The sequence below is a fragment of the Leiobunum rupestre genome, chromosome 1, assembly GCF_980474605.1.
Source record: "Leiobunum rupestre chromosome 1, qqLeiRupe1.1.hap1, whole genome shotgun sequence".
Taxonomy (NCBI): Eukaryota; Metazoa; Arthropoda; class Arachnida; order Opiliones; family Sclerosomatidae; genus Leiobunum; species Leiobunum rupestre.
The window spans coordinates 75,758,295-75,782,783 of NC_143384.1; the positions used below are offsets into that span (position 1 = coordinate 75,758,295).

Here is a 24,489-nt window from a genome sequence, read left to right on the forward strand (position 1 = left end):
TCTTATATTTAATGAAATATTTATAAATTATATTAATCTTATATTTAATGAAATATTTATAAATTATATTAATCTTATATTTAATGAAATATTTATAAATTATATTAATCTTATATTTAATGAATTATTTATAAATTATATTAATCTTATATTTAATGAAATATTTATAAATTATATTAGTCTTATATTTAATTAAATATTTATAAATTATATTAATCTTATATTTAATTAAATATTTATAAATTATATTAATCTTATATTTAATTAAATATTTATAAATTATATTAATCTTATATTTAATTAAATATTTATAAATTATATTAATCTTATATTTAATTAAATATTTATAAATTATATTAATCTTATATTTAAATAAATATTTATAAATTATATTAATCTTATATTTAATTAAATATTTATAAATTATATTAATCTTATATTTAATTAAATATTTATAAATTATATTAATCTTATATTTAATTAAATATTTATAAATTATATTAATCTTATATTTAATTAAATATTTATAAATTATATTAATCTTATATTTAATGAAATATTTATAAATTATATTAATCTTATATTTAATGAAATATTTATAAATTATATTAATCTTATATTTAATTAAATATTTATAAATTATATTAATCTTATATTTAATTAAATATTTATAAATTATATTAATCTTATATTTAATTAAATATTTATAAATTATATTAATCTTATATTTAATTTAATATTTATAAATTATATTAATCTTATATTTAATTAAATATTTATAAATTATATTAATCTTATATTTAATTAAATATTTATAAATTATATTAATCTTATATTTAATGAAATATTTATAAATTATATTAATCTTATATTTAATGAAATATTTATAAATTATATTAATCTTATATTTAATGAAATATTTATAAATTATATTAATCTTATATTTAATGAAATATTTATAAATTATATTAATCTTATATTTAATGAAATATTTATAAATTATATTAATCTTATATTTAATGAAATATTTATAAATTATATTAATCTTATATTTAATGAAATATTTATAAATTATATTAATCTTATATTTAATGAAATATTTATAAATTATATTAATCTTATATTTAATGAAATATTTATAAATTATATTAATCTTATATTTAATGAAATATTTATAAATTATATTAGTCTTATATTTAATGAAATATTTATAAATTATATTAATCTTATATTTAATGAAATATTTATAAATTATATTAATCTTATATTTAATGAAATATTTATAAATTATATTAATCTTATATTTAATGAAATATTTATAAATTATATTAATCTTATATTTAATGAAATATTTATAAATTATATTAATCTTATATTTAATGAAATATTTATAAATTATATTAATCTTATATTTAATGAAATATTTATAAATTATATTAATCTTATATTTAATGAAATATTTATAAATTATATTAATCTTATATTTAATGAAATATTTATAAATTATATTAATCTTATATTTAATGAAATATTTATAAATTATATTAATCTTATATTTAATGAAATATTTATAAATTATATTAATCTTATATTTAATGAAATATTTATAAATTATATTAATCTTATATTTAATGAAATATTTATAAATTATATTAATCTTATATTTAATGAAATATTTATAAATTATATTAATCTTATATTTAATGAAATATTTATAAATTATATTAATCTTATATTTAATGAAATATTTATAAATTATATTAATCTTATATTTAATGAAATATTTATAAATTATATTAATCTTATATTTAATGAAATATTTATAAATTATATTAATCTTATATTTAATGAAATATTTATAAATTATATTAATCTTATATTTAATGAAATATTTATAAATTATATTAATCTTATATTTAATGAAATATTTATAAATTATATTAATCTTATATTTAATGAAATATTTATAAATTATATTAATCTTATATTTAATGAAATATTTATAAATTATATTAATCTTATATTTAATGAAATATTTATAAATTATATTAATCTTATATTTAATGAAATATTTATAAATTATATTAATCTTATATTTAATGAAATATTTATAAATTATATTAATCTTATATTTAATGAAATATTTATAAATTATATTAATCTTATATTTAATGAAATATTTATAAATTATATTAATCTTATATTTAATGAAATATTTATAAATTATATTAATCTTATATTTAATGAAATATTTATAAATTATATTAATCTTATATTTAATGAAATATTTATAAATTATATTAATCTTATATTTAATGAAATATTTATAAATTATATTAATCTTATATTTAATGAAATATTTATAAATTATATTAATCTTATATTTAATGAAATATTTATAAATTATATTAATCTTATATTTAATGAAATATTTATAAATTATATTAATCTTATATTTAATGAAATATTTATAAATTATATTAATCTTATATTTAATGAAATATTTATAAATTATATTAATCTTATATTTAATGAAATATTTATAAATTATATTAATCTTATATTTAATGAAATATTTATAAATTATATTAATCTTATATTTAATGAAATATTTATAAATTATATTAATCTTATATTTAATGAAATATTTATAAATTATATTAATCTTATATTTAATGAAATATTTATAAATTATATTAATCTTATATTTAATGAAATATTTATAAATTATATTAATCTTATATTTAATGAAATATTTATAAATTATATTAATCTTATATTTAATGAAATATTTATAAATTATATTAATCTTATATTTAATGAAATATTTATAAATTATATTAATCTTATATTTAATGAAATATTTATAAATTATATTAATCTTATATTTAATGAAATATTTATAAATTATATTAATCTTATATTTAATGAAATATTTATAAATTATATTAATCTTATATTTAATGAAATATTTATAAATTATATTAATCTTATATTTAATGAAATATTTATAAATTATATTAATCTTATATTTAATGAAATATTTATAAATTATATTAATCTTATATTTAATGAAATATTTATAAATTATATTAATCTTATATTTAATGAAATATTTATAAATTATATTAATCTTATATTTAATGAAATATTTATAAATTATATTAATCTTATATTTAATGAAATATTTATAAATTATATTAATCTTATATTTAATGAAATATTTATAAATTATATTAATCTTATATTTAATGAAATATTTATAAATTATATTAATCTTATATTTAATGAAATATTTATAAATTATATTAATCTTATATTTAATGAAATATTTATAAATTATATTAATCTTATATTTAATGAAATATTTATAAATTATATTAATCTTATATTTAATGAAATATTTATAAATTATATTAATCTTATATTTAATGAAATATTTATAAATTATATTAATCTTATATTTAATGAAATATTTATAAATTATATTAATCTTATATTTAATGAAATATTTATAAATTATATTAATCTTATATTTAATGAAATATTTATAAATTATATTAATCTTATATTTAATGAAATATTTATAAATTATATTAATCTTATATTTAATGAAATATTTATAAATTATATTAATCTTATATTTAATGAAATATTTATAAATTATATTAATCTTATATTTAATGAAATATTTATAAATTATATTAATCTTATATTTAATGAAATATTTATAAATTATATTAATCTTATATTTAATGAAATATTTATAAATTATATTAATCTTATATTTAATGAAATATTTATAAATTATATTAATCTTATATTTAATGAAATATTTATAAATTATATTAATCTTATATTTAATGAAATATTTATAAATTATATTAATCTTATATTTAATGAAATATTTATAAATTATATTAATCTTATATTTAATGAAATATTTATAAATTATATTAATCTTATATTTAATGAAATATTTATAAATTATATTAATCTTATATTTAATGAAATATTTATAAATTATATTAATCTTATATTTAATGAAATATTTATAAATTATATTAATCTTATATTTAATGAAATATTTATAAATTATATTAATCTTATATTTAATGAAATATTTATAAATTATATTAATCTTATATTTAATGAAATATTTATAAATTATATTAATCTTATATTTAATGAAATATTTATAAATTATATTAATCTTATATTTAATGAAATATTTATAAATTATATTAATCTTATATTTAATGAAATATTTATAAATTATATTAATCTTATATTTAATGAAATATTTATAAATTATATTAATCTTATATTTAATGAAATATTTATAAATTATATTAATCTTATATTTAATGAAATATTTATAAATTATATTAATCTTATATTTAATGAAATATTTATAAATTATATTAATCTTATATTTAATGAAATATTTATAAATTATATTAATCTTATATTTAATGAAATATTTATAAATTATATTAATCTTATATTTAATGAAATATTTATAAATTATATTAATCTTATATTTAATGAAATATTTATAAATTATATTAATCTTATATTTAATGAAATATTTATAAATTATATTAATCTTATATTTAATGAAATATTTATAAATTATATTAATCTTATATTTAATGAAATATTTATAAATTATATTAATCTTATATTTAATGAAATATTTATAAATTATATTAATCTTATATTTAATGAAATATTTATAAATTATATTAATCTTATATTTAATGAAATATTTATAAATTATATTAATCTTATATTTAATGAAATATTTATAAATTATATTAATCTTATATTTAATGAAATATTTATAAATTATATTAATCTTATATTTAATGAAATATTTATAAATTATATTAATCTTATATTTAATGAAATATTTATAAATTATATTAATCTTATATTTAATGAAATATTTATAAATTATATTAATCTTATATTTAATGAAATATTTATAAATTATATTAATCTTATATTTAATGAAATATTTATAAATTATATTAATCTTATATTTAATGAAATATTTATAAATTATATTAATCTTATATTTAATGAAATATTTATAAATTATATTAATCTTATATTTAATGAAATATTTATAAATTATATTAATCTTATATTTAATGAAATATTTATAAATTATATTAATCTTATATTTAATGAAATATTTATAAATTATATTAATCTTATATTTAATGAAATATTTATAAATTATATTAATCTTATATTTAATGAAATATTTATAAATTATATTAATCTTATATTTAATGAAATATTTATAAATTATATTAATCTTATATTTAATGAAATATTTATAAATTATATTAATCTTATATTTAATGAAATATTTATAAATTATATTAATCTTATATTTAATGAAATATTTATAAATTATATTAATCTTATATTTAATGAAATATTTATAAATTATATTAATCTTATATTTAATGAAATATTTATAAATTATATTAATCTTATATTTAATGAAATATTTATAAATTATATTAAACTTATATTTAATGAAATATTTATAAATTATATTAATCTTATATTTAATGAAATATTTATAAATTATATTAATCTTATATTTAATGAAATATTTATAAATTATATTAATCTTATATTTAATGAAATATTTATAAATTATATTAATCTTATATTTAATGAAATATTTATAAATTATATTAATCTTATATTTAATGAAATATTTATAAATTATATTAATCTTATATTTAATGAAATATTTATAAATTATATTAATCTTATATTTAATGAAATATTTATAAATTATATTAATCTTATATTTAATTAAATATTTATAAATTATATTAATCTTATATTTAATGAAATATTTATAAATTATATTAATCTTATATTTAATTAAATATTTATAAATTATATTAATCTTATATTTAATGAAATATTTATAAATTATATTAATCTTATATTTAATGAAATATTTATAAATTATATTAATCTTATATTTAATGAAATATTTATAAATTATATTAATCTTATATTTAATGAAATATTTATAAATTATTTTAATCTTATATTTTATGAAATATTTATAAATTATATTAATCTTATATTTTATGAAATATTTATAAATTATATTAATCTTATATTTAATGAAATATTTATAAATTATATTAATCTTATATTTAATGAAATATTTATAAATTATATTAATCTTATATTAAATGAAATATTTATAAATTATATTAATCTTAAATTAAATGAAATATTTATAAATTATATTAATCTTATATTTAATGAAATATTTATAAATTATATTAATCTTATATTTAATGAAATATTTATAAATTATATTAATCTTATATTTAATGAAATATTTATAAATTATATTAATCTTATATTTAATGAAATATTTATAAATTATATTAATCTTATATTTAATTAAATATTTATAAATTATATTAATCTTATATTTAATTAAATATTTATAAATTATATTAATCTTATATTTAATTAAATATTTATAAATTATATTAATCTTATATTTAATTAAATATTTATAAATTATATTAATCTTATATTTAATTAAATATTTATAAATTATATTAATCTTATATTTAATTAAATATTTATAAATTATATTAATCTTATATTTAATTAAATATTTATAAATTATATTAATCTTATATTTAATTAAATATCTATAAATTATATTAATCTTATATTTAATTAAATATTTTTAAATTATATTAATCTTATATTTAATTAAATATTTATAAATTATATTAATCTTATATTTAATTAAATATTTATAAATTATATTAATCTTATATTTAATTAAACATTTATAAATTATATTAATCTTATATTTAATTAAATATTTATAAATTATATTAATCTTATATTTAATTAAATATTTATAAATTATATTAATCTTATATTTAATTAAATATTTATAAATTATATTAATCTTATATTTAATTAAATATTTATAAATTATATTAATCTTATATTTAATTAATTATTTATAAATTATATTAATCTTATATTTAATTAAATATTTATAAATTATATTAATCTTATATTTAATTAAATATTTATAAATTATATTAATCTTATATTTAATTAAATATTTATAAATTATATTAATCTTATATTTCATTAAATATTTATAAAATATATTAATCTTATATTTCATTAAATATTTATAAATTATATCAATCTTATATTTCATTAAATATTTATAAATTATATTAATCTTATATTTAATTAAATATTTATAAATTATATTAATCTTATATTTAATTAAATATTTATAAATTATATTAATCTTATATTTAATTAAATATTTATAAATTATATTAATCTTATATTTAATGAAATATTTATAAATTATTTTAATCTTATATTTAATGAAATATTTATAAATTATATTAATCTTATATTTAATGAAATATTTATAAATTATATTAATCTTATATTTAATGAAATATTTATAAATTATATTAATCTTATATTTAATGAAATATTTATAAATTATATTAATCTTATATTTTATGAAATATTTATAAATTATATTAATCTTATATTTTATGAAATATTTATAAATTATATTAATCTTATATTTAATGAAATATTTATAAATTATATTAATCTTATATTTAATGAAATATTTATATATTATATTAATCTTATATTTAATGAAATATTTATAAATTATATTAATCTTATATTTAATGAAATATTTATAAATTATATTAATCTTATATTTAATGAAATATTTATAAATTATATTAATCTTATATTTAATGAAATATTTATAAATTATATTAATCTTATATTTAATGAAATATTTATAAATTATATTAATCTTATATTTAATGAAATATTTATAAATTATATTAATCTTATATTTAATGAAATATTTATAAATTATATTAATCTTATATTTAATGAAATATTTATAAATTATATTAATCTTATATTTAATGAAATATTTATAAATTATATTAATCTTATATTTAATGAAATATTTATAAATTATATTAATCTTATATTTAATGAAATATTTATAAATTATATTAATTTTATATTTAATTAAATATTTATAAATTATATTAATCTTATATTTAATGAAATATTTATAAATTATATTAATCTTATATTTAATTAAATATTTATAAATTATATTAATCTTATATTTAATTAAATATTTATAAATTATATTAATCTTATATTTAATTAAATATTTATAAATTATATTAATCTTATATTTAATTAAATATTTATAAATTATATTAATCTTATATTTAATTAAATATTTATAAATTATATTAATCTTATATTTAATTAAATATTTATAAATTATATTAATCTTATATTTAATTAAATATTTATAAATTATATTAATCTTATATTTAATTAAATATTTATAAATTATATTAATCTTATATTTAATTAAATATTTATTAATTATATTAATCTTATATTTAATTAAATATTTATAAATTATATTAATCTTATATTTAATTAAATATTTATTAATTATATTAATCTTATATTTAATTAAATATTTATAAATTATATTAATCTTATATTTAATTAAATATTTATAAATTATATTAATCTTATATTTAATTAAATATTTATAAATTATATTAATCTTATATTTTATGAAATATTTATAAATTATATTAATCTTATATTTTACGAAATATTTATAAATTATATTAATCTTATATTTAATTAAATATTTATAAATTATATTAATTTTATATTTAATTAAATATTTATAAATTATATTAATCTTATATTTAATTAAATATTTATAAATTATTTTAATCTTATATTTTATGAAATATTTATAAATTATATTAATCTTATATTTTATGAAATATTTATAAATTATATTAATCTTATATTTTATGAAATATTTATAAATTATATTAATCTTATATTTAATGAAATATTTATAAATTATATTAATCTTATATTTAATGAAATATTTATAAATTATATTAATCTTATATTTAATGAAATATTTATAAATTATATTAATCTTATATTTAATGAAATATTTATAAATTATATTAATCTTATATTTAATGAAATATTTATAAATTATATTAATCTTATATTTAATGAAATATTTATAAATTATATTAATCTTATATTTAATGAAATATTTATAAATTATATTAATCTTATATTTAATGAAATATTTATAAATTATATTAATCTTATATTTAATGAAATATTTATAAATTATATTAATCTTATATTTAATGAAATATTTATAAATTATATTAATCTTATATTTAATGAAATATTTATAAATTATATTAATCTTATATTTAATTAAATATTTATAAATTATATTAATCTTATATTTAATTAAATATTTATAAATTATATTAATCTTATATTTAATTAAATATTTATAAATTATATTAATCTTATATTTAATGAAATATTTATAAATTATATTAATCTTATATTTAATGAAATATTTATAAATTATTTTAATCTTATATTTAATGAAATATTTATAAATTATATTAATCTTATATTTTATGAAATATTTATAAATTATATTAATCTTATATTTAATGAAATATTTATAAATTATATTAATCTTATATTTTATGAAATATTTATAAATTATATTAATCTTATATTTAATGAAATATTTATAAATTATATTAATCTTATATTTAATGAAATATTTATAAATTATATTAATCTTATATTTAATGAAATATTTATAAATTATTTTAATCTTATATTTTATGAAATATTTATAAATTATATTAATCTTATATTTTATGAAATATTTATAAATTATATTAATCTTATATTTAATGAAATATTTATAAATTATATTAATCTTATATTTAATGAAATATTTATAAATTATATTAATCTTATATTAAATGAAATATTTATAAATTATATTAATCTTATATTAAATGAAATATTTATAAATTATATTAATCTTATATTAAATGAAATATTTATAAATTATATTAATCTTATATTTAATGAAATATTTATAAATTATATTAATCTTATATTTAATGAAATATTTATAAATTATATTAATCTTATATTTAATGAAATATTTATAAATTATATTAATCTTATATTTAATGAAATATTTATAAATTATATTAATCTTATATTTAATGAAATATTTATAAATTATATTAATCTTATATTTAATGAAATATTTATAAATTATATTAATCTTATATTTAATGAAATATTTATAAATTATATTAATCTTATATTTAATGAAATATTTATAAATTATATTAATCTTATATTTAATGAAATATTTATAAATTATATTAATCTTATATTTAATGAAATATTTATAAATTATATTAATCTTATATTTAATGAAATATTTATAAATTATATTAATCTTATATTTAATGAAATATTTATAAATTATATTAATCTTATATTTAATGAAATATTTATAAATTATATTAATCTTATATTTAATGAAATATTTATAAATTATATTAATCTTATATTTAATGAAATATTTATAAATTATATTAATCTTATATTTAATGAAATATTTATAAATTATATTAATCTTATATTTAATGAAATATTTATAAATTATATTAATCTTATATTTAATGAAATATTTATAAATTATATTAATCTTATATTTAATGAAATATTTATAAATTATATTAATCTTATATTTAATGAAATATTTATAAATTATATTAATCTTATATTTAATGAAATATTTATAAATTATATTAATCTTATATTTAATGAAATATTTATAAATTATATTAATCTTATATTTAATGAAATATTTATAAATTATATTAATCTTATATTTAATGAAATATTTATAAATTATATTAATCTTATATTTAATGAAATATTTATAAATTATATTAATCTTATATTTAATGAAATATTTATAAATTATATTAATCTTATATTTAATGAAATATTTATAAATTATATTAATCTTATATTTAATGAAATATTTATAAATTATATTAATCTTATATTTAATGAAATATTTATAAATTATATTAATCTTATATTTAATGAAATATTTATAAATTATATTAATCTTATATTTAATGAAATATTTATAAATTATATTAATCTTATATTTAATGAAATATTTATAAATTATATTAATCTTATATTTAATGAAATATTTATAAATTATATTAATCTTATATTTAATGAAATATTTATAAATTATATTAATCTTATATTTAATGAAATATTTATAAATTATATTAATCTTATATTTAATGAAATATTTATAAATTATATTAATCTTATATTTAATGAAATATTTATAAATTATATTAATCTTATATTTAATGAAATATTTATAAATTATATTAATCTTATATTTAATGAAATATTTATAAATTATATTAATCTTATATTTAATGAAATATTTATAAATTATATTAATCTTATATTTAATGAAATATTTATAAATTATATTAATCTTATATTTAATGAAATATTTATAAATTATATTAATCTTATATTTAATGAAATATTTATAAATTATATTAATCTTATATTTAATGAAATATTTATAAATTATATTAATCTTATATTTAATGAAATATTTATAAATTATATTAATCTTATATTTAATGAAATATTTATAAATTATAGTAATCTTATATTTAATGAAATATTTATAAATTATATTAATCTTATATTTAATGAAATATTTATAAATTATATTAATCTTATATTTAATGAAATATTTATAAATTATATTAATCTTATATTTAATGAAATATTTATAAATTATATTAATCTTATATTTAATGAAATATTTATAAATTATAGTAATCTTATATTTAATGAAATATTTATAAATTATATTAATCTTATATTTAATGAAATATTTATAAATTATATTAATCTTATATTTAATTAAATATTTATAAATTATATTAATCTTATATTTAATGAAATATTTATAAATTATATTAATCTTATATTTAATGAAATATTTATAAATCATATTAATCTTATATTTAATTAAATATTTATAAATTATATTAATCTTATATTTAATTAAATATTTATAAATTATATTAATCTTATATTTAATGAAATATTTATAAATTATATTAATCTTATAGTTAATGAAATATTTATAAATTATATTAATCTTATATTTAATGAAATATTTATAAATTATATTAATCTTATATTTAATGAAATATTTATAAATTATATTAATCTTATATTTAATTAAATATTTATAAATTATATTAATCTTATATTTAATGAAATATTTATAAATTATATTAATCTTATATTTAATTAAATATTTATAAATTATATTAATCTTATATTTAATGAAATATTTATAAATTATATTAATCTTATATTTAACTGATAAACTTGTAAAAAAGGGTTTAATTCAATTGTGCATTGTTATAGTACGTCTAACTCACTTTTGTAACTACTTAACTTATGATATTCTGATTAAATTAAAATTGGTCGTTTCGTTTCAATTATTTTAATTATAATTAAAATTTTATACTGGGCTGGATAGAACTGGGATACCATTTTTAACAAATAACTCTAAATTGCGGAGATATATCTTTAAGGGTTATCTCGATAAATTAATACCACTAGGGACAATTCTTCCGAGGAGAGGTATATTTTGGCTTGCCAACTTGTTAAACATTGTTACGGTTTTTTATCAGTTCTAACTTTCAATTGCTTAGACTCTGTGCAACCTTTAATCATATATAAAAGTTTCGTCTACATACTTTTTTCCGCCAAAGAAATACAGAGTGTCCACTAAAAATGAACCAGGGCGAATATCTCAAAATCGGTTTTAGGTGCGATTTTGAAATTTTCAAGTCGTTTACAAGATGTAGGGGGAAACCTACTGCGAAAATTTCGATGACCTTGAACCATGTCTTCAAGGTCATCCAAAAACTAACTCGAGAACCGTAAGTGTTACAAAGTTGGTTCCAATTAGATAAGTGTTCCACGTGACTATTTAAGTACAAATAGCTTTGACTTGATCGTATTTGACCAATAGGAAGCCGAGAAATGCTAGATGAAAAACAAGAAGGTCGTTAAGTTAATAATGTGTCGAATGCGAGGTTCGGGAGCTGATAACTCTAAAGATACTCGTGTTAGAGTACTGAAATTTACTACACATCCCCATCAGAAATAAGGGTCTTTAGTTTAAAAATTTCCATGACCTTGAACCATGTCTTCAAGGTCATCCAAAAACTAACGCGAGAACCGTAAGTGTTAGAAAGTTGGTTCCAATTAGAAAAGTGTTTCACGTCACATTGTAGATCTAATTAGCTTTGATTCGATCGAATTTAACCAATAGGAAGTCGAGGAACTGTTTTTCAAAATCACAAAGGTCGTTAAAAAGAAAATTGAAAGAAAACGAACATAACTCTAAACCAATTCTAGACAAACTTATTATGGTGGGAGTTTTTCAAGTTTGTAAAATTGGATGACCTTGAAGACGTGGAACACTTTTCTAATTGGAACCAACTTTCTAGAGGTTGGGGATGGTTAACTTTCATTCAATAGATAAAGCTCTCAAAATTATTCGTAAAACGTTTTGATCAAGTAATTTATATTTCTGTATTATCCGATTAATATTTTGATAAATTTGTAAGACTAATCGGAAAAACGACGTTTTTTTTCGATAAAAAGCTCAAAATTTACGAATAATAAATGTTTTTTAATCATTTTTCAAAATATTAACCAGTAAATTAATTTGTTTACATTTTTTCCCGAAAAAAATCAATTTAAACAGGGATGAGTAACCGTCACAACTTTCTAACACTTAGGATTCTCGCGTTAGTTTTTGGATGACCTTGAAGACATGGTTCAAGGTCATTGAAAATTTTAAACTAAAGACCCTAAATCCTGATGAGGATGTGTAGCAAATTTCAGTACTCTAACACGAGTATCTTTAGAGTTATCAGCTCCCGAACCTCGCTTTCGACACGTTATAAACTTAACGACCTTCTTGTTTTTCATCTAGCATTTCTCGGCTTCCTATTGGTCAAATCCGATCAACTCAAAGATATTTGTACTTAAAAAGTCACGTGGAACACTTATCTAATTGGAACCAACTTTGTAACACTTACGGTTCTCGAGTTAGTTTTTGGATGACCTTGAAGACATTGTTCAAGGTCATCGAAATTTTTGCAGTAGGGTTCCCCCTGCACACTCTATTCGAAATGCAATTTTCAAATTCGCACCTACAACATATTTTGAGATATTCGCCCTGGTTCATTTTTTAGTGGACACCCTGTATAATTGTTCTACTATTTATCGAAAAAATCATCGTTCAGTGATTTTCGTTTTTGATTATTTTTTTACATATATTGAATTATAAAAAATATATGTTTAAATATTAACGGATAAAATACCTACTGAAGTTCAGCATTTTTTATTAAACGTAGAAAACCAGAAACTCGTGCAATCGAATTGACTAATCATAAGCGCCTCGCTATTTAACAAATATTTTTCGTATAACTTTCGTGATTAATCATGATCGAAGCGGCTGTGAATGACGCGTTGGCCGTAGTAGTGTGGACTCAATTAGCCTTTTTAGTTTACATAGAGCCACGTAGTGGCAAATGCAAGAAGCTCATAAACTGCTGGATTTTCGTCTACTAAGCAGACGCTTTGGTGAAAAATCTTCTGCTTAGCAGACGAAAATCCAGCAGTTCATGATCTCTCGCATTTGCCACTACATGGCTCTATGTAAACTGAAAAGTCTAATTGGGTTCTTGCTTTTTTTGTTTGTTAAAAGGAAAAACTGTTTTTTTAGTAAATTAGACTACACTGACTAATTTAAAAAATGTTGCCAAAATTTCAGGTCCGTTTTAAGAGGGGTGCGGGGGGGTTAAAATGTCAATTTTCATAATTTGGTTTTTATTTTTTTTCTCGGTATATAATTACGTTAATTAAAATCTTTGAAGTATAGTTTGTTAGTGGACATGTATTTTATTTATTCCAAAAATTTCAATGTTGAATCTTTTACTGAAGGGGGGCGCCGGCAGCCGAAACTTACCCCCTCCTTCGTAAAATTGTACTTTAATAGTCATTGCGCATTAAATTTTAAATTGTTACGTAGTTATAAATTTTTCCTACAGTTATACGGTTGCAACTAATTTAAAAATGTTTCACTTATTTATCTACGACAATTATTAATGAATTTATAATTAGTTAAAGGTACCCCCCCCCACACTTCTTATAAGCTACATACAGAAAATATTTATCTGATCGGCTTACGTTTTAGAGTTATAATAGCTATTACAAATTATTAATTATTAATATTGTTCTAATTGGAAACTCTTCGGTTGTAATTACGGCGTAGCTGATATTATCTCTCTTTCTCCAACCAAAGTCATCAGGTACTGGATTCGATGAATGATTGTATATATAGCTTTTCCAAACAAAACAAAGATAGTGTGTTGTTACATTGCCCCTCTGTTTGGAGGTAGATTCTCTCCATGGGAACCGTGAGAGGAATAGAGGCCCCATCGAAACAATTCCAATGTCTCATCATTTTTAGAATTGTACAATAAACATACATATCTTAATAGATTATTTTCCGTTTCCTCTGAAAGTTCAAAATTGGCTTCACCCAATCTAAGACCATTTACACCTGGACTGCAATGAAGGTAGACTTTGTTGTTAGGCTAGCGTCGCCGCTACCCCAACACCACCATCGTTATTTAGAGGCAACTCTCGTCCACAAGAAAATTCGGCCTGAAAAAACGCGTTCACTTCGCGCTCCTCTCCTGACATTTTATTCGGTCGCCTCGCGAGTCGCGACCAATTTTCGCCCGTTATTTACGAACCGTTCGCCTCCTAAAGATGGGGGATCAAAAAAGCAAGGGCGTATCCAGGATTTTATTTCAGGGGGGTTTTTGAGGGAAAATTTCAAGGGGGGGTGCTGACGGAAGTTTCACTGATTTTTATTAGACATCCCCCCCCCCGGTCATCAGCATTTCGGGGGGGGTTGAACCCCCAAACCCCCCCTTAAATACGCCCTTGCAAAAAGGGGGGGGGGGGTTGCTGCATGATTGTGGATTACTATCGCGGATTTTATCCACTTGGTAGTGTTTTGTAGCCGAAACTCTAAACTCGGAGGTATAACGTTGGAATTGTAGTCCAGGTGTAAATGGTCTTAGACCCAATCGACCCAACGATTTTAAAATCACTGGCTCACATTTAAAAAAAAATTTTGAGGCATCCTTCTATGGAACGACCATAAAATCGGCCAGTGATATCTGATCCTGTGAATGCGTGAAATCCCAAAATTTATTCTCCACGTTGATTTCCCAAAGCTTGTGTAATGAAGCTACGCGCAAAGATTTAATTTTTGGCGATGATGGTAATTCGCTCTTTCTGGAAATGAAGAATGTGTAATCACGCTTGTGATAATGTAAAAAATAATATATTCTTATCAATGTTGTTTTTTTGTGTAAATAATTTTAGTATAAATAGCTGTTGTAATAACATTGATAATCAGTTATCTCATTGAAATCTAAATGTTATGTTAATAAACTCTGTTCTGGTTTTAATCTGAGTGTAGTTCTTATGCCCACCGCATAACATTACATGGTGTCAGAAGCTCCTGGTTTCCGTTGAGATAGTGAAAAGCTACTGGTCTTGAGTTCCTGGTTCCTGGTGTCAAATTTATCCGTGGTATCCGAGGTCTATCGTCAACGTCTAGGCCGAAAGGGTCTAAAGAAATCGACAAGGGTCGGTTGTACTTCCAAGGACGACGAAAATGACTACTAAGAAGGTGCCACAGGCAGCTTCCCTAGTTTCAACTCCAGAAGAGTTCGACTTCAGCAATCCGTCAGGGTGGAGTAAATGGAGGAGAAAGTCTGAAAGGTTCCGGGATATCACAGGAGCAAAAGAATTAACTGGAGGAGCACAAGTTATCCATCTGTTATATGTCATGGGGGAGAAGTCAGAGGATATCTTTGAAGCCTTCAAGTTGGATGACGACAAACGCAAGGATTACACCACAGTCGTCGAACAGTTTGACAGACATTTCATTGGGAAGAGGAATATTCCGTATGAGTGGGCCAGGTTTAACTCGCGTATTCAAGTAGATGGTGAAGGTGTTGAACAGTTTCTGACGGCGCTACACGCACTGGCGAAGTACTGTGAGTTCGGAGAGTTACACGATGACCTAATCCGAGACCGGTTTATTGTCGGAATGTCTGATAAAGCCTTGTCCCAGAGGTTACAACTTGACACGGAGCTCACATTGGAAAAAGCAGTCCATAAAGCCCAACAGGAAGAGTCAGTCAAACGGCAGCAGAGCGGGTTGGGAACGGAGAAACCCAGTTCTGCGACATCCTCCATGGACAAGGTACAGGAGATTTCAGGGTCACGACCACGTGAGAAAGTGAAAGGGCAACGGAAATCAAGACAAAAAGACCCTATCACTCAGAAACGTCAGCTGGGAACGTGTACAAGGTGTGAACGGGATGAGAGCCATAGCAGGAGTCAATGTCCAGCGATAAATTCCACTTGCCATAAATGCAACAAGAAGGGTCATTTCAAGAGCCAGTGTAGAACAAAAGTTACCAACCTACAGGAAATAAAAGGGAACCTTGGATGGAGGTCATGGTGATTCACCTTGGGTAGAAGAAATTCGAGTCAATGGCCAAGCAGTTCAGTTCAAGGTTGACACTGGGGCGGATGTAAATGTGATGTCGGATGTAAATGTGATGTCGGATGTAAATGTGATGTCGGATGTAAATGTGATGTCGGATGTAAATGTGATGTCGGATGTAAATGTGATGTCGGATGTAAATGTGATGTCGGATGTAAATGTGATGTCGGATGTAAATGTGATGTCGGATGTAAATGTGATGTCGGATGTAAATGTGAGGTCGGATGTAAATGTGAGGTCGGATGTAAATGTGAGGTCGGATGTAAATGTGAGGTCGGATGTAAATGTGAGGTCGGATGTAAATGTGAGGTCGGATGTAAATGTGAGGTCGGATGTAAATGTGAGGTCGGATGTAAATGTGAGGTCGGATGTAAATGTGAGGTCGGATGTAAATGTGAGGTCGGATGTAAATGTGAGGTCGGATGTAAATGTGAGGTCGGATGTAAATGTGAGGTCGGATGTAAATGTGAGGTCGGATGTAAATGTGAGGTCGGATGTAAATGTGAGGTCGGATGTAAATGTGAGGTCGGATGTAAATGTGAGGTCGGATGTAAATGTGAGGTCGGATGTAAATGTGAGGTCGGATGTAAATGTGAGGTCGGATGTAAATGTGAGGTCGGATGTAAATGTGAGGTCGGATGTAAATGTGAGGTCGGATGTAAATGTGAGGTCGGATGTAAATGTGAGGTCGGATGTAAATGTGAGGTCGGATGTAAATGTGAGGTCGGATGTAAATGTGAGGTCGGATGTAAATGTGAGGTCGGATGTAAATGTGAGGTCGGATGTAAATGTGAGGTCGGATGTAAATGTGAGGTCGGATGTAAATGTGAGGTCGGATGTAAATGTGAGGTCGGATGTAAATGTGAGGTCGGATGTAAATGTGAGGTCGGATGTAAATGTGAGGTCGGATGTAAATGTGAGGTCGGATGTAAATGTGAGGTCGGATGTAAATGTGAGGTCGGATGTAAATGTGAGGTCGGATGTAAATGTGAGGTCGGATGTAAATGTGAGGTCGGATGTAAATGTGAGGTCGGATGTAAATGTGAGGTCGGATGTAAATGTGAGGTCGGATGTAAATGTGAGGTCGGATGTAAATGTGAGGTCGGATGTAAATGTGAGGTCGGATGTAAATGTGAGGTCGGATGTAAATGTGAGGTCGGATGTAAATGTGAGGTCGGATGTAAATGTGAGGTCGGATGTAAATGTGAGGTCGGATGTAAATGTGAGGTCGGATGTAAATGTGAGGTCGGATGTAAATGTGAGGTCGGATGTAAATGTGAGGTCGGATGTAAATGTGAGGTCGGATGTAAATGTGAGGTCGGATGTAAATGTGAGGTCGGATGTAAATGTGAGGTCGGATGTAAATGTGAGGTCGGATGTAAATGTGAGGTCGGATGTAAATGTGAGGTCGGATGTAAATGTGAGGTCGGATGTAAATGTGAGGTCGGATGTAAATGTGAGGTCGGATGTAAATGTGAGGTCGGATGTAAATGTGAGGTCGGATGTAAATGTGAGGTCGGATGTAAATGTGAGGTCGGATGTAAATGTGAGGTCGGATGTAAATGTGAGGTCGGATGTAAATGTGAGGTCGGATGTAAATGTGAGGTCGGATGTAAATGTGAGGTCGGATGTAAATGTGAGGTCGGATGTAAATGTGAGGTCGGATGTAAATGTGAGGTCGGATGTAAATGTGAGGTCGGATGTAAATGTGAGGTCGGATGTAAATGTGAGGTCGGATGTAAATGTGAGGTCGGATGTAAATGTGAGGTCGGATGTAAATGTGAGGTCGGATGTAAATGTGAGGTCGGATGTAAATGTGAGGTCGGATGTAAATGTGAGGTCGGATGTAAATGTGAGGTCGGATGTAAATGTGAGGTCGGATGTAAATGTGAGGTCGGATGTAAATGTGAGGTCGGATGTAAATGTGAGGTCGGATGTAAATGTGAGGTCGGATGTAAATGTGAGGTCGGATGTAAATGTGAGGTCGGATGTAAATGTGAGGTCGGATGTAAATGTGAGGTCGGATGTAAATGTGAGGTCGGATGTAAATGTGAGGTCGGATGTAAATGTGAGGTCGGATGTAAATGTGAGGTCGGATGTAAATGTGAGGTCGGATGTAAATGTGAGGTCGGATGTAAATGTGAGGTCGGATGTAAATGTGAGGTCGGATGTAAATGTGAGGTCGGATGTAAATGTGAGGTCGGATGTAAATGTGAGGTCGGATGTAAATGTGAGGTCGGATGTAAATGTGAGGTCGGATGTAAATGTGAGGTCGGATGTAAATGTGAGGTCGGATGTAAATGTGAGGTCGGATGTAAATGTGAGGTCGGATGTAAATGTGAGGTCGGATGTAAATGTGAGGTCGGATGTAAATGTGAGGTCGGATGTAAATGTGAGGTCGGATGTAAATGTGAGGTCGGATGTAAATGTGAGGTCGGATGTAAATGTGAGGTCGGATGTAAATGTGAGGTCGGATGTAAATGTGAGGTCGGATGTAAATGTGAGGTCGGATGTAAATGTGAGGTCGGATGTAAATGTGAGGTCGGATGTAAATGTGAGGTCGGATGTAAATGTGAGGTCGGATGTAAATGTGAGGTCGGATGTAAATGTGAGGTCGGATGTAAATGTGAGGTCGGATGTAAATGTGAGGTCGGATGTAAATGTGAGGTCGGATGTAAATGTGAGGTCGGATGTAAATGTGAGGTCGGATGTAAATGTGAGGTCGGATGTAAATGTGAGGTCGGATGTAAATGTGAGGTCGGATGTAAATGTGAGGTCGGATGTAAATGTGAGGTCGGATGTAAATGTGAGGTCGGATGTAAATGTGAGGTCGGATGTAAATGTGAGGTCGGATGTAAATGTGAGGTCGGATGTAAATGTGAGGTCGGATGTAAATGTGAGGTCGGATGTAAATGTGAGGTCGGATGTAAATGTGAGGTCGGATGTAAATGTGAGGTCGGATGTAAATGTGAGGTCGGATGTAAATGTGAGGTCGGATGTAAATGTGAGGTCGGATGTAAATGTGAGGTCGGATGTAAATGTGAGGTCGGATGTAAATGTGAGGTCGGATGTAAATGTGAGGTCGGATGTAAATGTGAGGTCGGATGTAAATGTGAGGTCGGATGTAAATGTGAGGTCGGATGTAAATGTGAGGTCGGATGTAAATGTGAGGTCGGATGTAAATGTGAGGTCGGATGTAAATGTGAGGTCGGATGTAAATGTGAGGTCGGATGTAAATGTGAGGTCGGATGTAAATGTGAGGTCGGATGTAAATGTGAGGTCGGATGTAAATGTGAGGTCGGATGTAAATGTGAGGTCGGATGTAAATGTGAGGTCGGATGTAAATGTGAGGTCGGATGTAAATGTGAGGTCGGATGTAAATGTGAGGTCGGATGTAAATGTGAGGTCGGATGTAAATGTGAGGTCGGATGTAAATGTGAGGTCGGATGTAAATGTGAGGTCGGATGTAAATGTGAGGTCGGATGTAAATGTGAGGTCGGATGTAAATGTGAGGTCGGATGTAAATGTGAGGTCGGATGTAAATGTGAGGTCGGATGTAAATGTGAGGTCGGATGTAAATGTGAGGTCGGATGTAAATGTGAGGTCGGATGTAAATGTGAGGTCGGATGTAAATGTGAGGTCGGATGTAAATGTGAGGTCGGATGTAAATGTGAGGTCGGATGTAAATGTGAGGTCGGATGTAAATGTGAGGTCGGATGTAAATGTGAGGTCGGATGTAAATGTGAGGTCGGATGTAAATGTGAGGTCGGATGTAAATGTGAGGTCGGATGTAAATGTGAGGTCGGATGTAAATGTGAGGTCGGATGTAAATGTGAGGTCGGATGTAAATGTGAGGTCGGATGTAAATGTGAGGTCGGATGTAAATGTGAGGTCGGATGTAAATGTGAGGTCGGATGTAAATGTGAGGTCGGATGTAAATGTGAGGTCGGATGTAAATGTGAGGTCGGATGTAAATGTGAGGTCGGATGTAAATGTGAGGTCGGATGTAAATGTGAGGTCGGATGTAAATGTGAGGTCGGATGTAAATGTGAGGTCGGATGTAAATGTGAGGTCGGATGTAAATGTGAGGTCGGATGTAAATGTGAGGTCGGATGTAAATGTGAGGTCGGATGTAAATGTGAGGTCGGATGTAAATGTGAGGTCGGATGTAAATGTGAGGTCGGATGTAAATGTGAGGTCGGATGTAAATGTGAGGTCGGATGTAAATGTGAGGTCGGATGTAAATGTGAGGTCGGATGTAAATGTGAGGTCGGATGTAAATGTGAGGTCGGATGTAAATGTGAGGTCGGATGTAAATGTGAGGTCGGATGTAAATGTGAGGTCGGATGTAAATGTGAGGTCGGATGTAAATGTGAGGTCGGATGTAAATGTGAGGTCGGATGTAAATGTGAGGTCGGATGTAAATGTGAGGTCGGATGTAAATGTGAGGTCGGATGTAAATGTGAGGTCGGATGTAAATGTGAGGTCGGATGTAAATGTGAGGTCGGATGTAAATGTGAGGTCGGATGTAAATGTGAGGTCGGATGTAAATGTGAGGTCGGATGTAAATGTGAGGTCGGATGTAAATGTGAGGTCGGATGTAAATGTGAGGTCGGATGTAAATGTGAGGTCGGATGTAAATGTGAGGTCGGATGTAAATGTGAGGTCGGATGTAAATGTGAGGTCGGATGTAAATGTGAGGTCGGATGTAAATGTGAGGTCGGATGTAAATGTGAGGTCGGATGTAAATGTGAGGTCGGATGTAAATGTGAGGTCGGATGTAAATGTGAGGTCGGATGTAAATGTGAGGTCGGATGTAAATGTGAGGTCGGATGTAAATGTGAGGTCGGATGTAAATGTGAGGTCGGATGTAAATGTGAGGTCGGATGTAAATGTGAGGTCGGATGTAAATGTGAGGTCGGATGTAAATGTGAGGTCGGATGTAAATGTGAGGTCGGATGTAAATGTGAGGTCGGATGTAAATGTGAGGTCGGATGTAAATGTGAGGTCGGATGTAAATGTGAGGTCGGATGTAAATGTGAGGTCGGATGTAAATGTGAGGTCGGATGTAAATGTGAGGTCGGATGTAAATGTGAGGTCGGGTGTAAATGTGAGGTCGGGTGTAAATGTGAGGTCGGGTGTAAATGTGAGGTCGGGTGTAAATGTGAGGTCGGGTGTAAATGTGAGGTCGGGTGTAAATGTGAGGTCGGGTGTAAATGTGAGGTCGGGTGTAAATGTGAGGTCGGATGTAAATGTGAGGTCGGATGTAAATGTGAGGTCGGGTGTAAATGTGAGGTCGGATGTAAATGTGAGGTCGGATGTAAATGTGAGGTCGGATGTAAATGTGAGGTCGGATGTAAATGTGAGGTCGGATGTAAATGTGAGGTCGGATGTAAATGTGAGGTCGGATGTAAATGTGAGGTCGGATGTAAATGTGAGGTCGGATGTAAATGTGAGGTCGGATGTAAATGTGAGGTCGGATGTAAATGTGAGGTCGGATGTAAATGTGAGGTCGGATGTAAATGTGAGGTCGGATGTAAATGTGAGGTCGGATGTAAATGTGAGGTCGGATGTAAATGTGAGGTCGGATGTAAATGTGAGGTCGGATGTAAATGTGAGGTCGGATGTAAATGTGAGGTCGGATGTAAATGTGAGGTCGGATGTAAATGTGAGGTCGGATGTAAATGTGAGGTCGGATGTAAATGTGAGGTCGGATGTAAATGTGAGGTCGGATGTAAATGTGAGGTCGGATGTAAATGTGAGGTCGGATGTAAATGTGAGGTCGGATGTAAATGTGAGGTCGGATGTAAATGTGAGGTCGGATGTAAATGTGAGGTCGGATGTAAATGTGAGGTCGGATGTAAATGTGAGGTCGGATGTAAATGTGAGGTCGGATGTAAATGTGAGGTCGGATGTAAATGTGAGGTCGGATGTAAATGTGAGGTCGGATGTAAATGTGAGGTCGGATGTAAATGTGAGGTCGGATGTAAATGTGAGGTCGGATGTAAATGTGAGGTCGGATGTAAATGTGAGGTCGGATGTAAATGTGAGGTCGGATGTAAATGTGAGGTCGGATGTAAATGTGAGGTCGGATGTAAATGTGAGGTCGGATGTAAATGTGAGGTCGGATGTAAATGTGAGGTCGGATGTAAATGTGAGGTCGGATGTAAATGTGAGGTCGGATGTAAATGTGAGGTCGGATGTAAATGTGAGGTCGGATGTAAATGTGAGGTCGGATGTAAATGTGAGGTCGGATGTAAATGTGAGGTCGGATGTAAATGTGAGGTCGGATGTAAATGTGAGGTCGGATGTAAATGTGAGGTCGGATGTAAATGTGAGGTCGGATGTAAATGTGAGGTCGGATGTAAATGTGAGGTCGGATGTAAATGTGAGGTCGGATGTAAATGTGAGGTCGGATGTAAATGTGAGGTCGGATGTAAATGTGAGGTCGGATGTAAATGTGAGGTCGGATGTAAATGTGAGGTCGGATGTAAATGTGAGGTCGGATGTAAATGTGAGGTCGGATGTAAATGTGAGGTCGGATGTAAATGTGAGGTCGGATGTAAATGTGAGGTCGGATGTAAATGTGAGGTCGGATGTAAATGTGAGGTCGGATGTAAATGTGAGGTCGGATGTAAATGTGAGGTCGGATGTAAATGTGAGGTCGGATGTAAATGTGAGGTCGGATGTAAATGTGAGGTCGGATGTAAATGTGAGGTCGGATGTAAATGTGAGGTCGGATGTAAATGTGATGTCGG

General features: G+C 23.0%; 1 protein-coding gene across 1 annotated transcript; it reads left to right on the forward strand.

Moving 5' to 3' along the window:
- Window positions 1-16,831: 16,831 nt before the first annotated feature.
- LOC149966636 (uncharacterized) lies at window positions 16,832-17,689 on the forward strand. Its single transcript, XM_090167555.1, has one exon. The coding sequence runs from the start codon at window positions 16,832-16,834 to the stop codon at window positions 17,687-17,689; it is 858 nt and encodes a 285-aa protein (XP_090023681.1).
- Window positions 17,690-24,489: the final 6,800 nt, after the last annotated feature.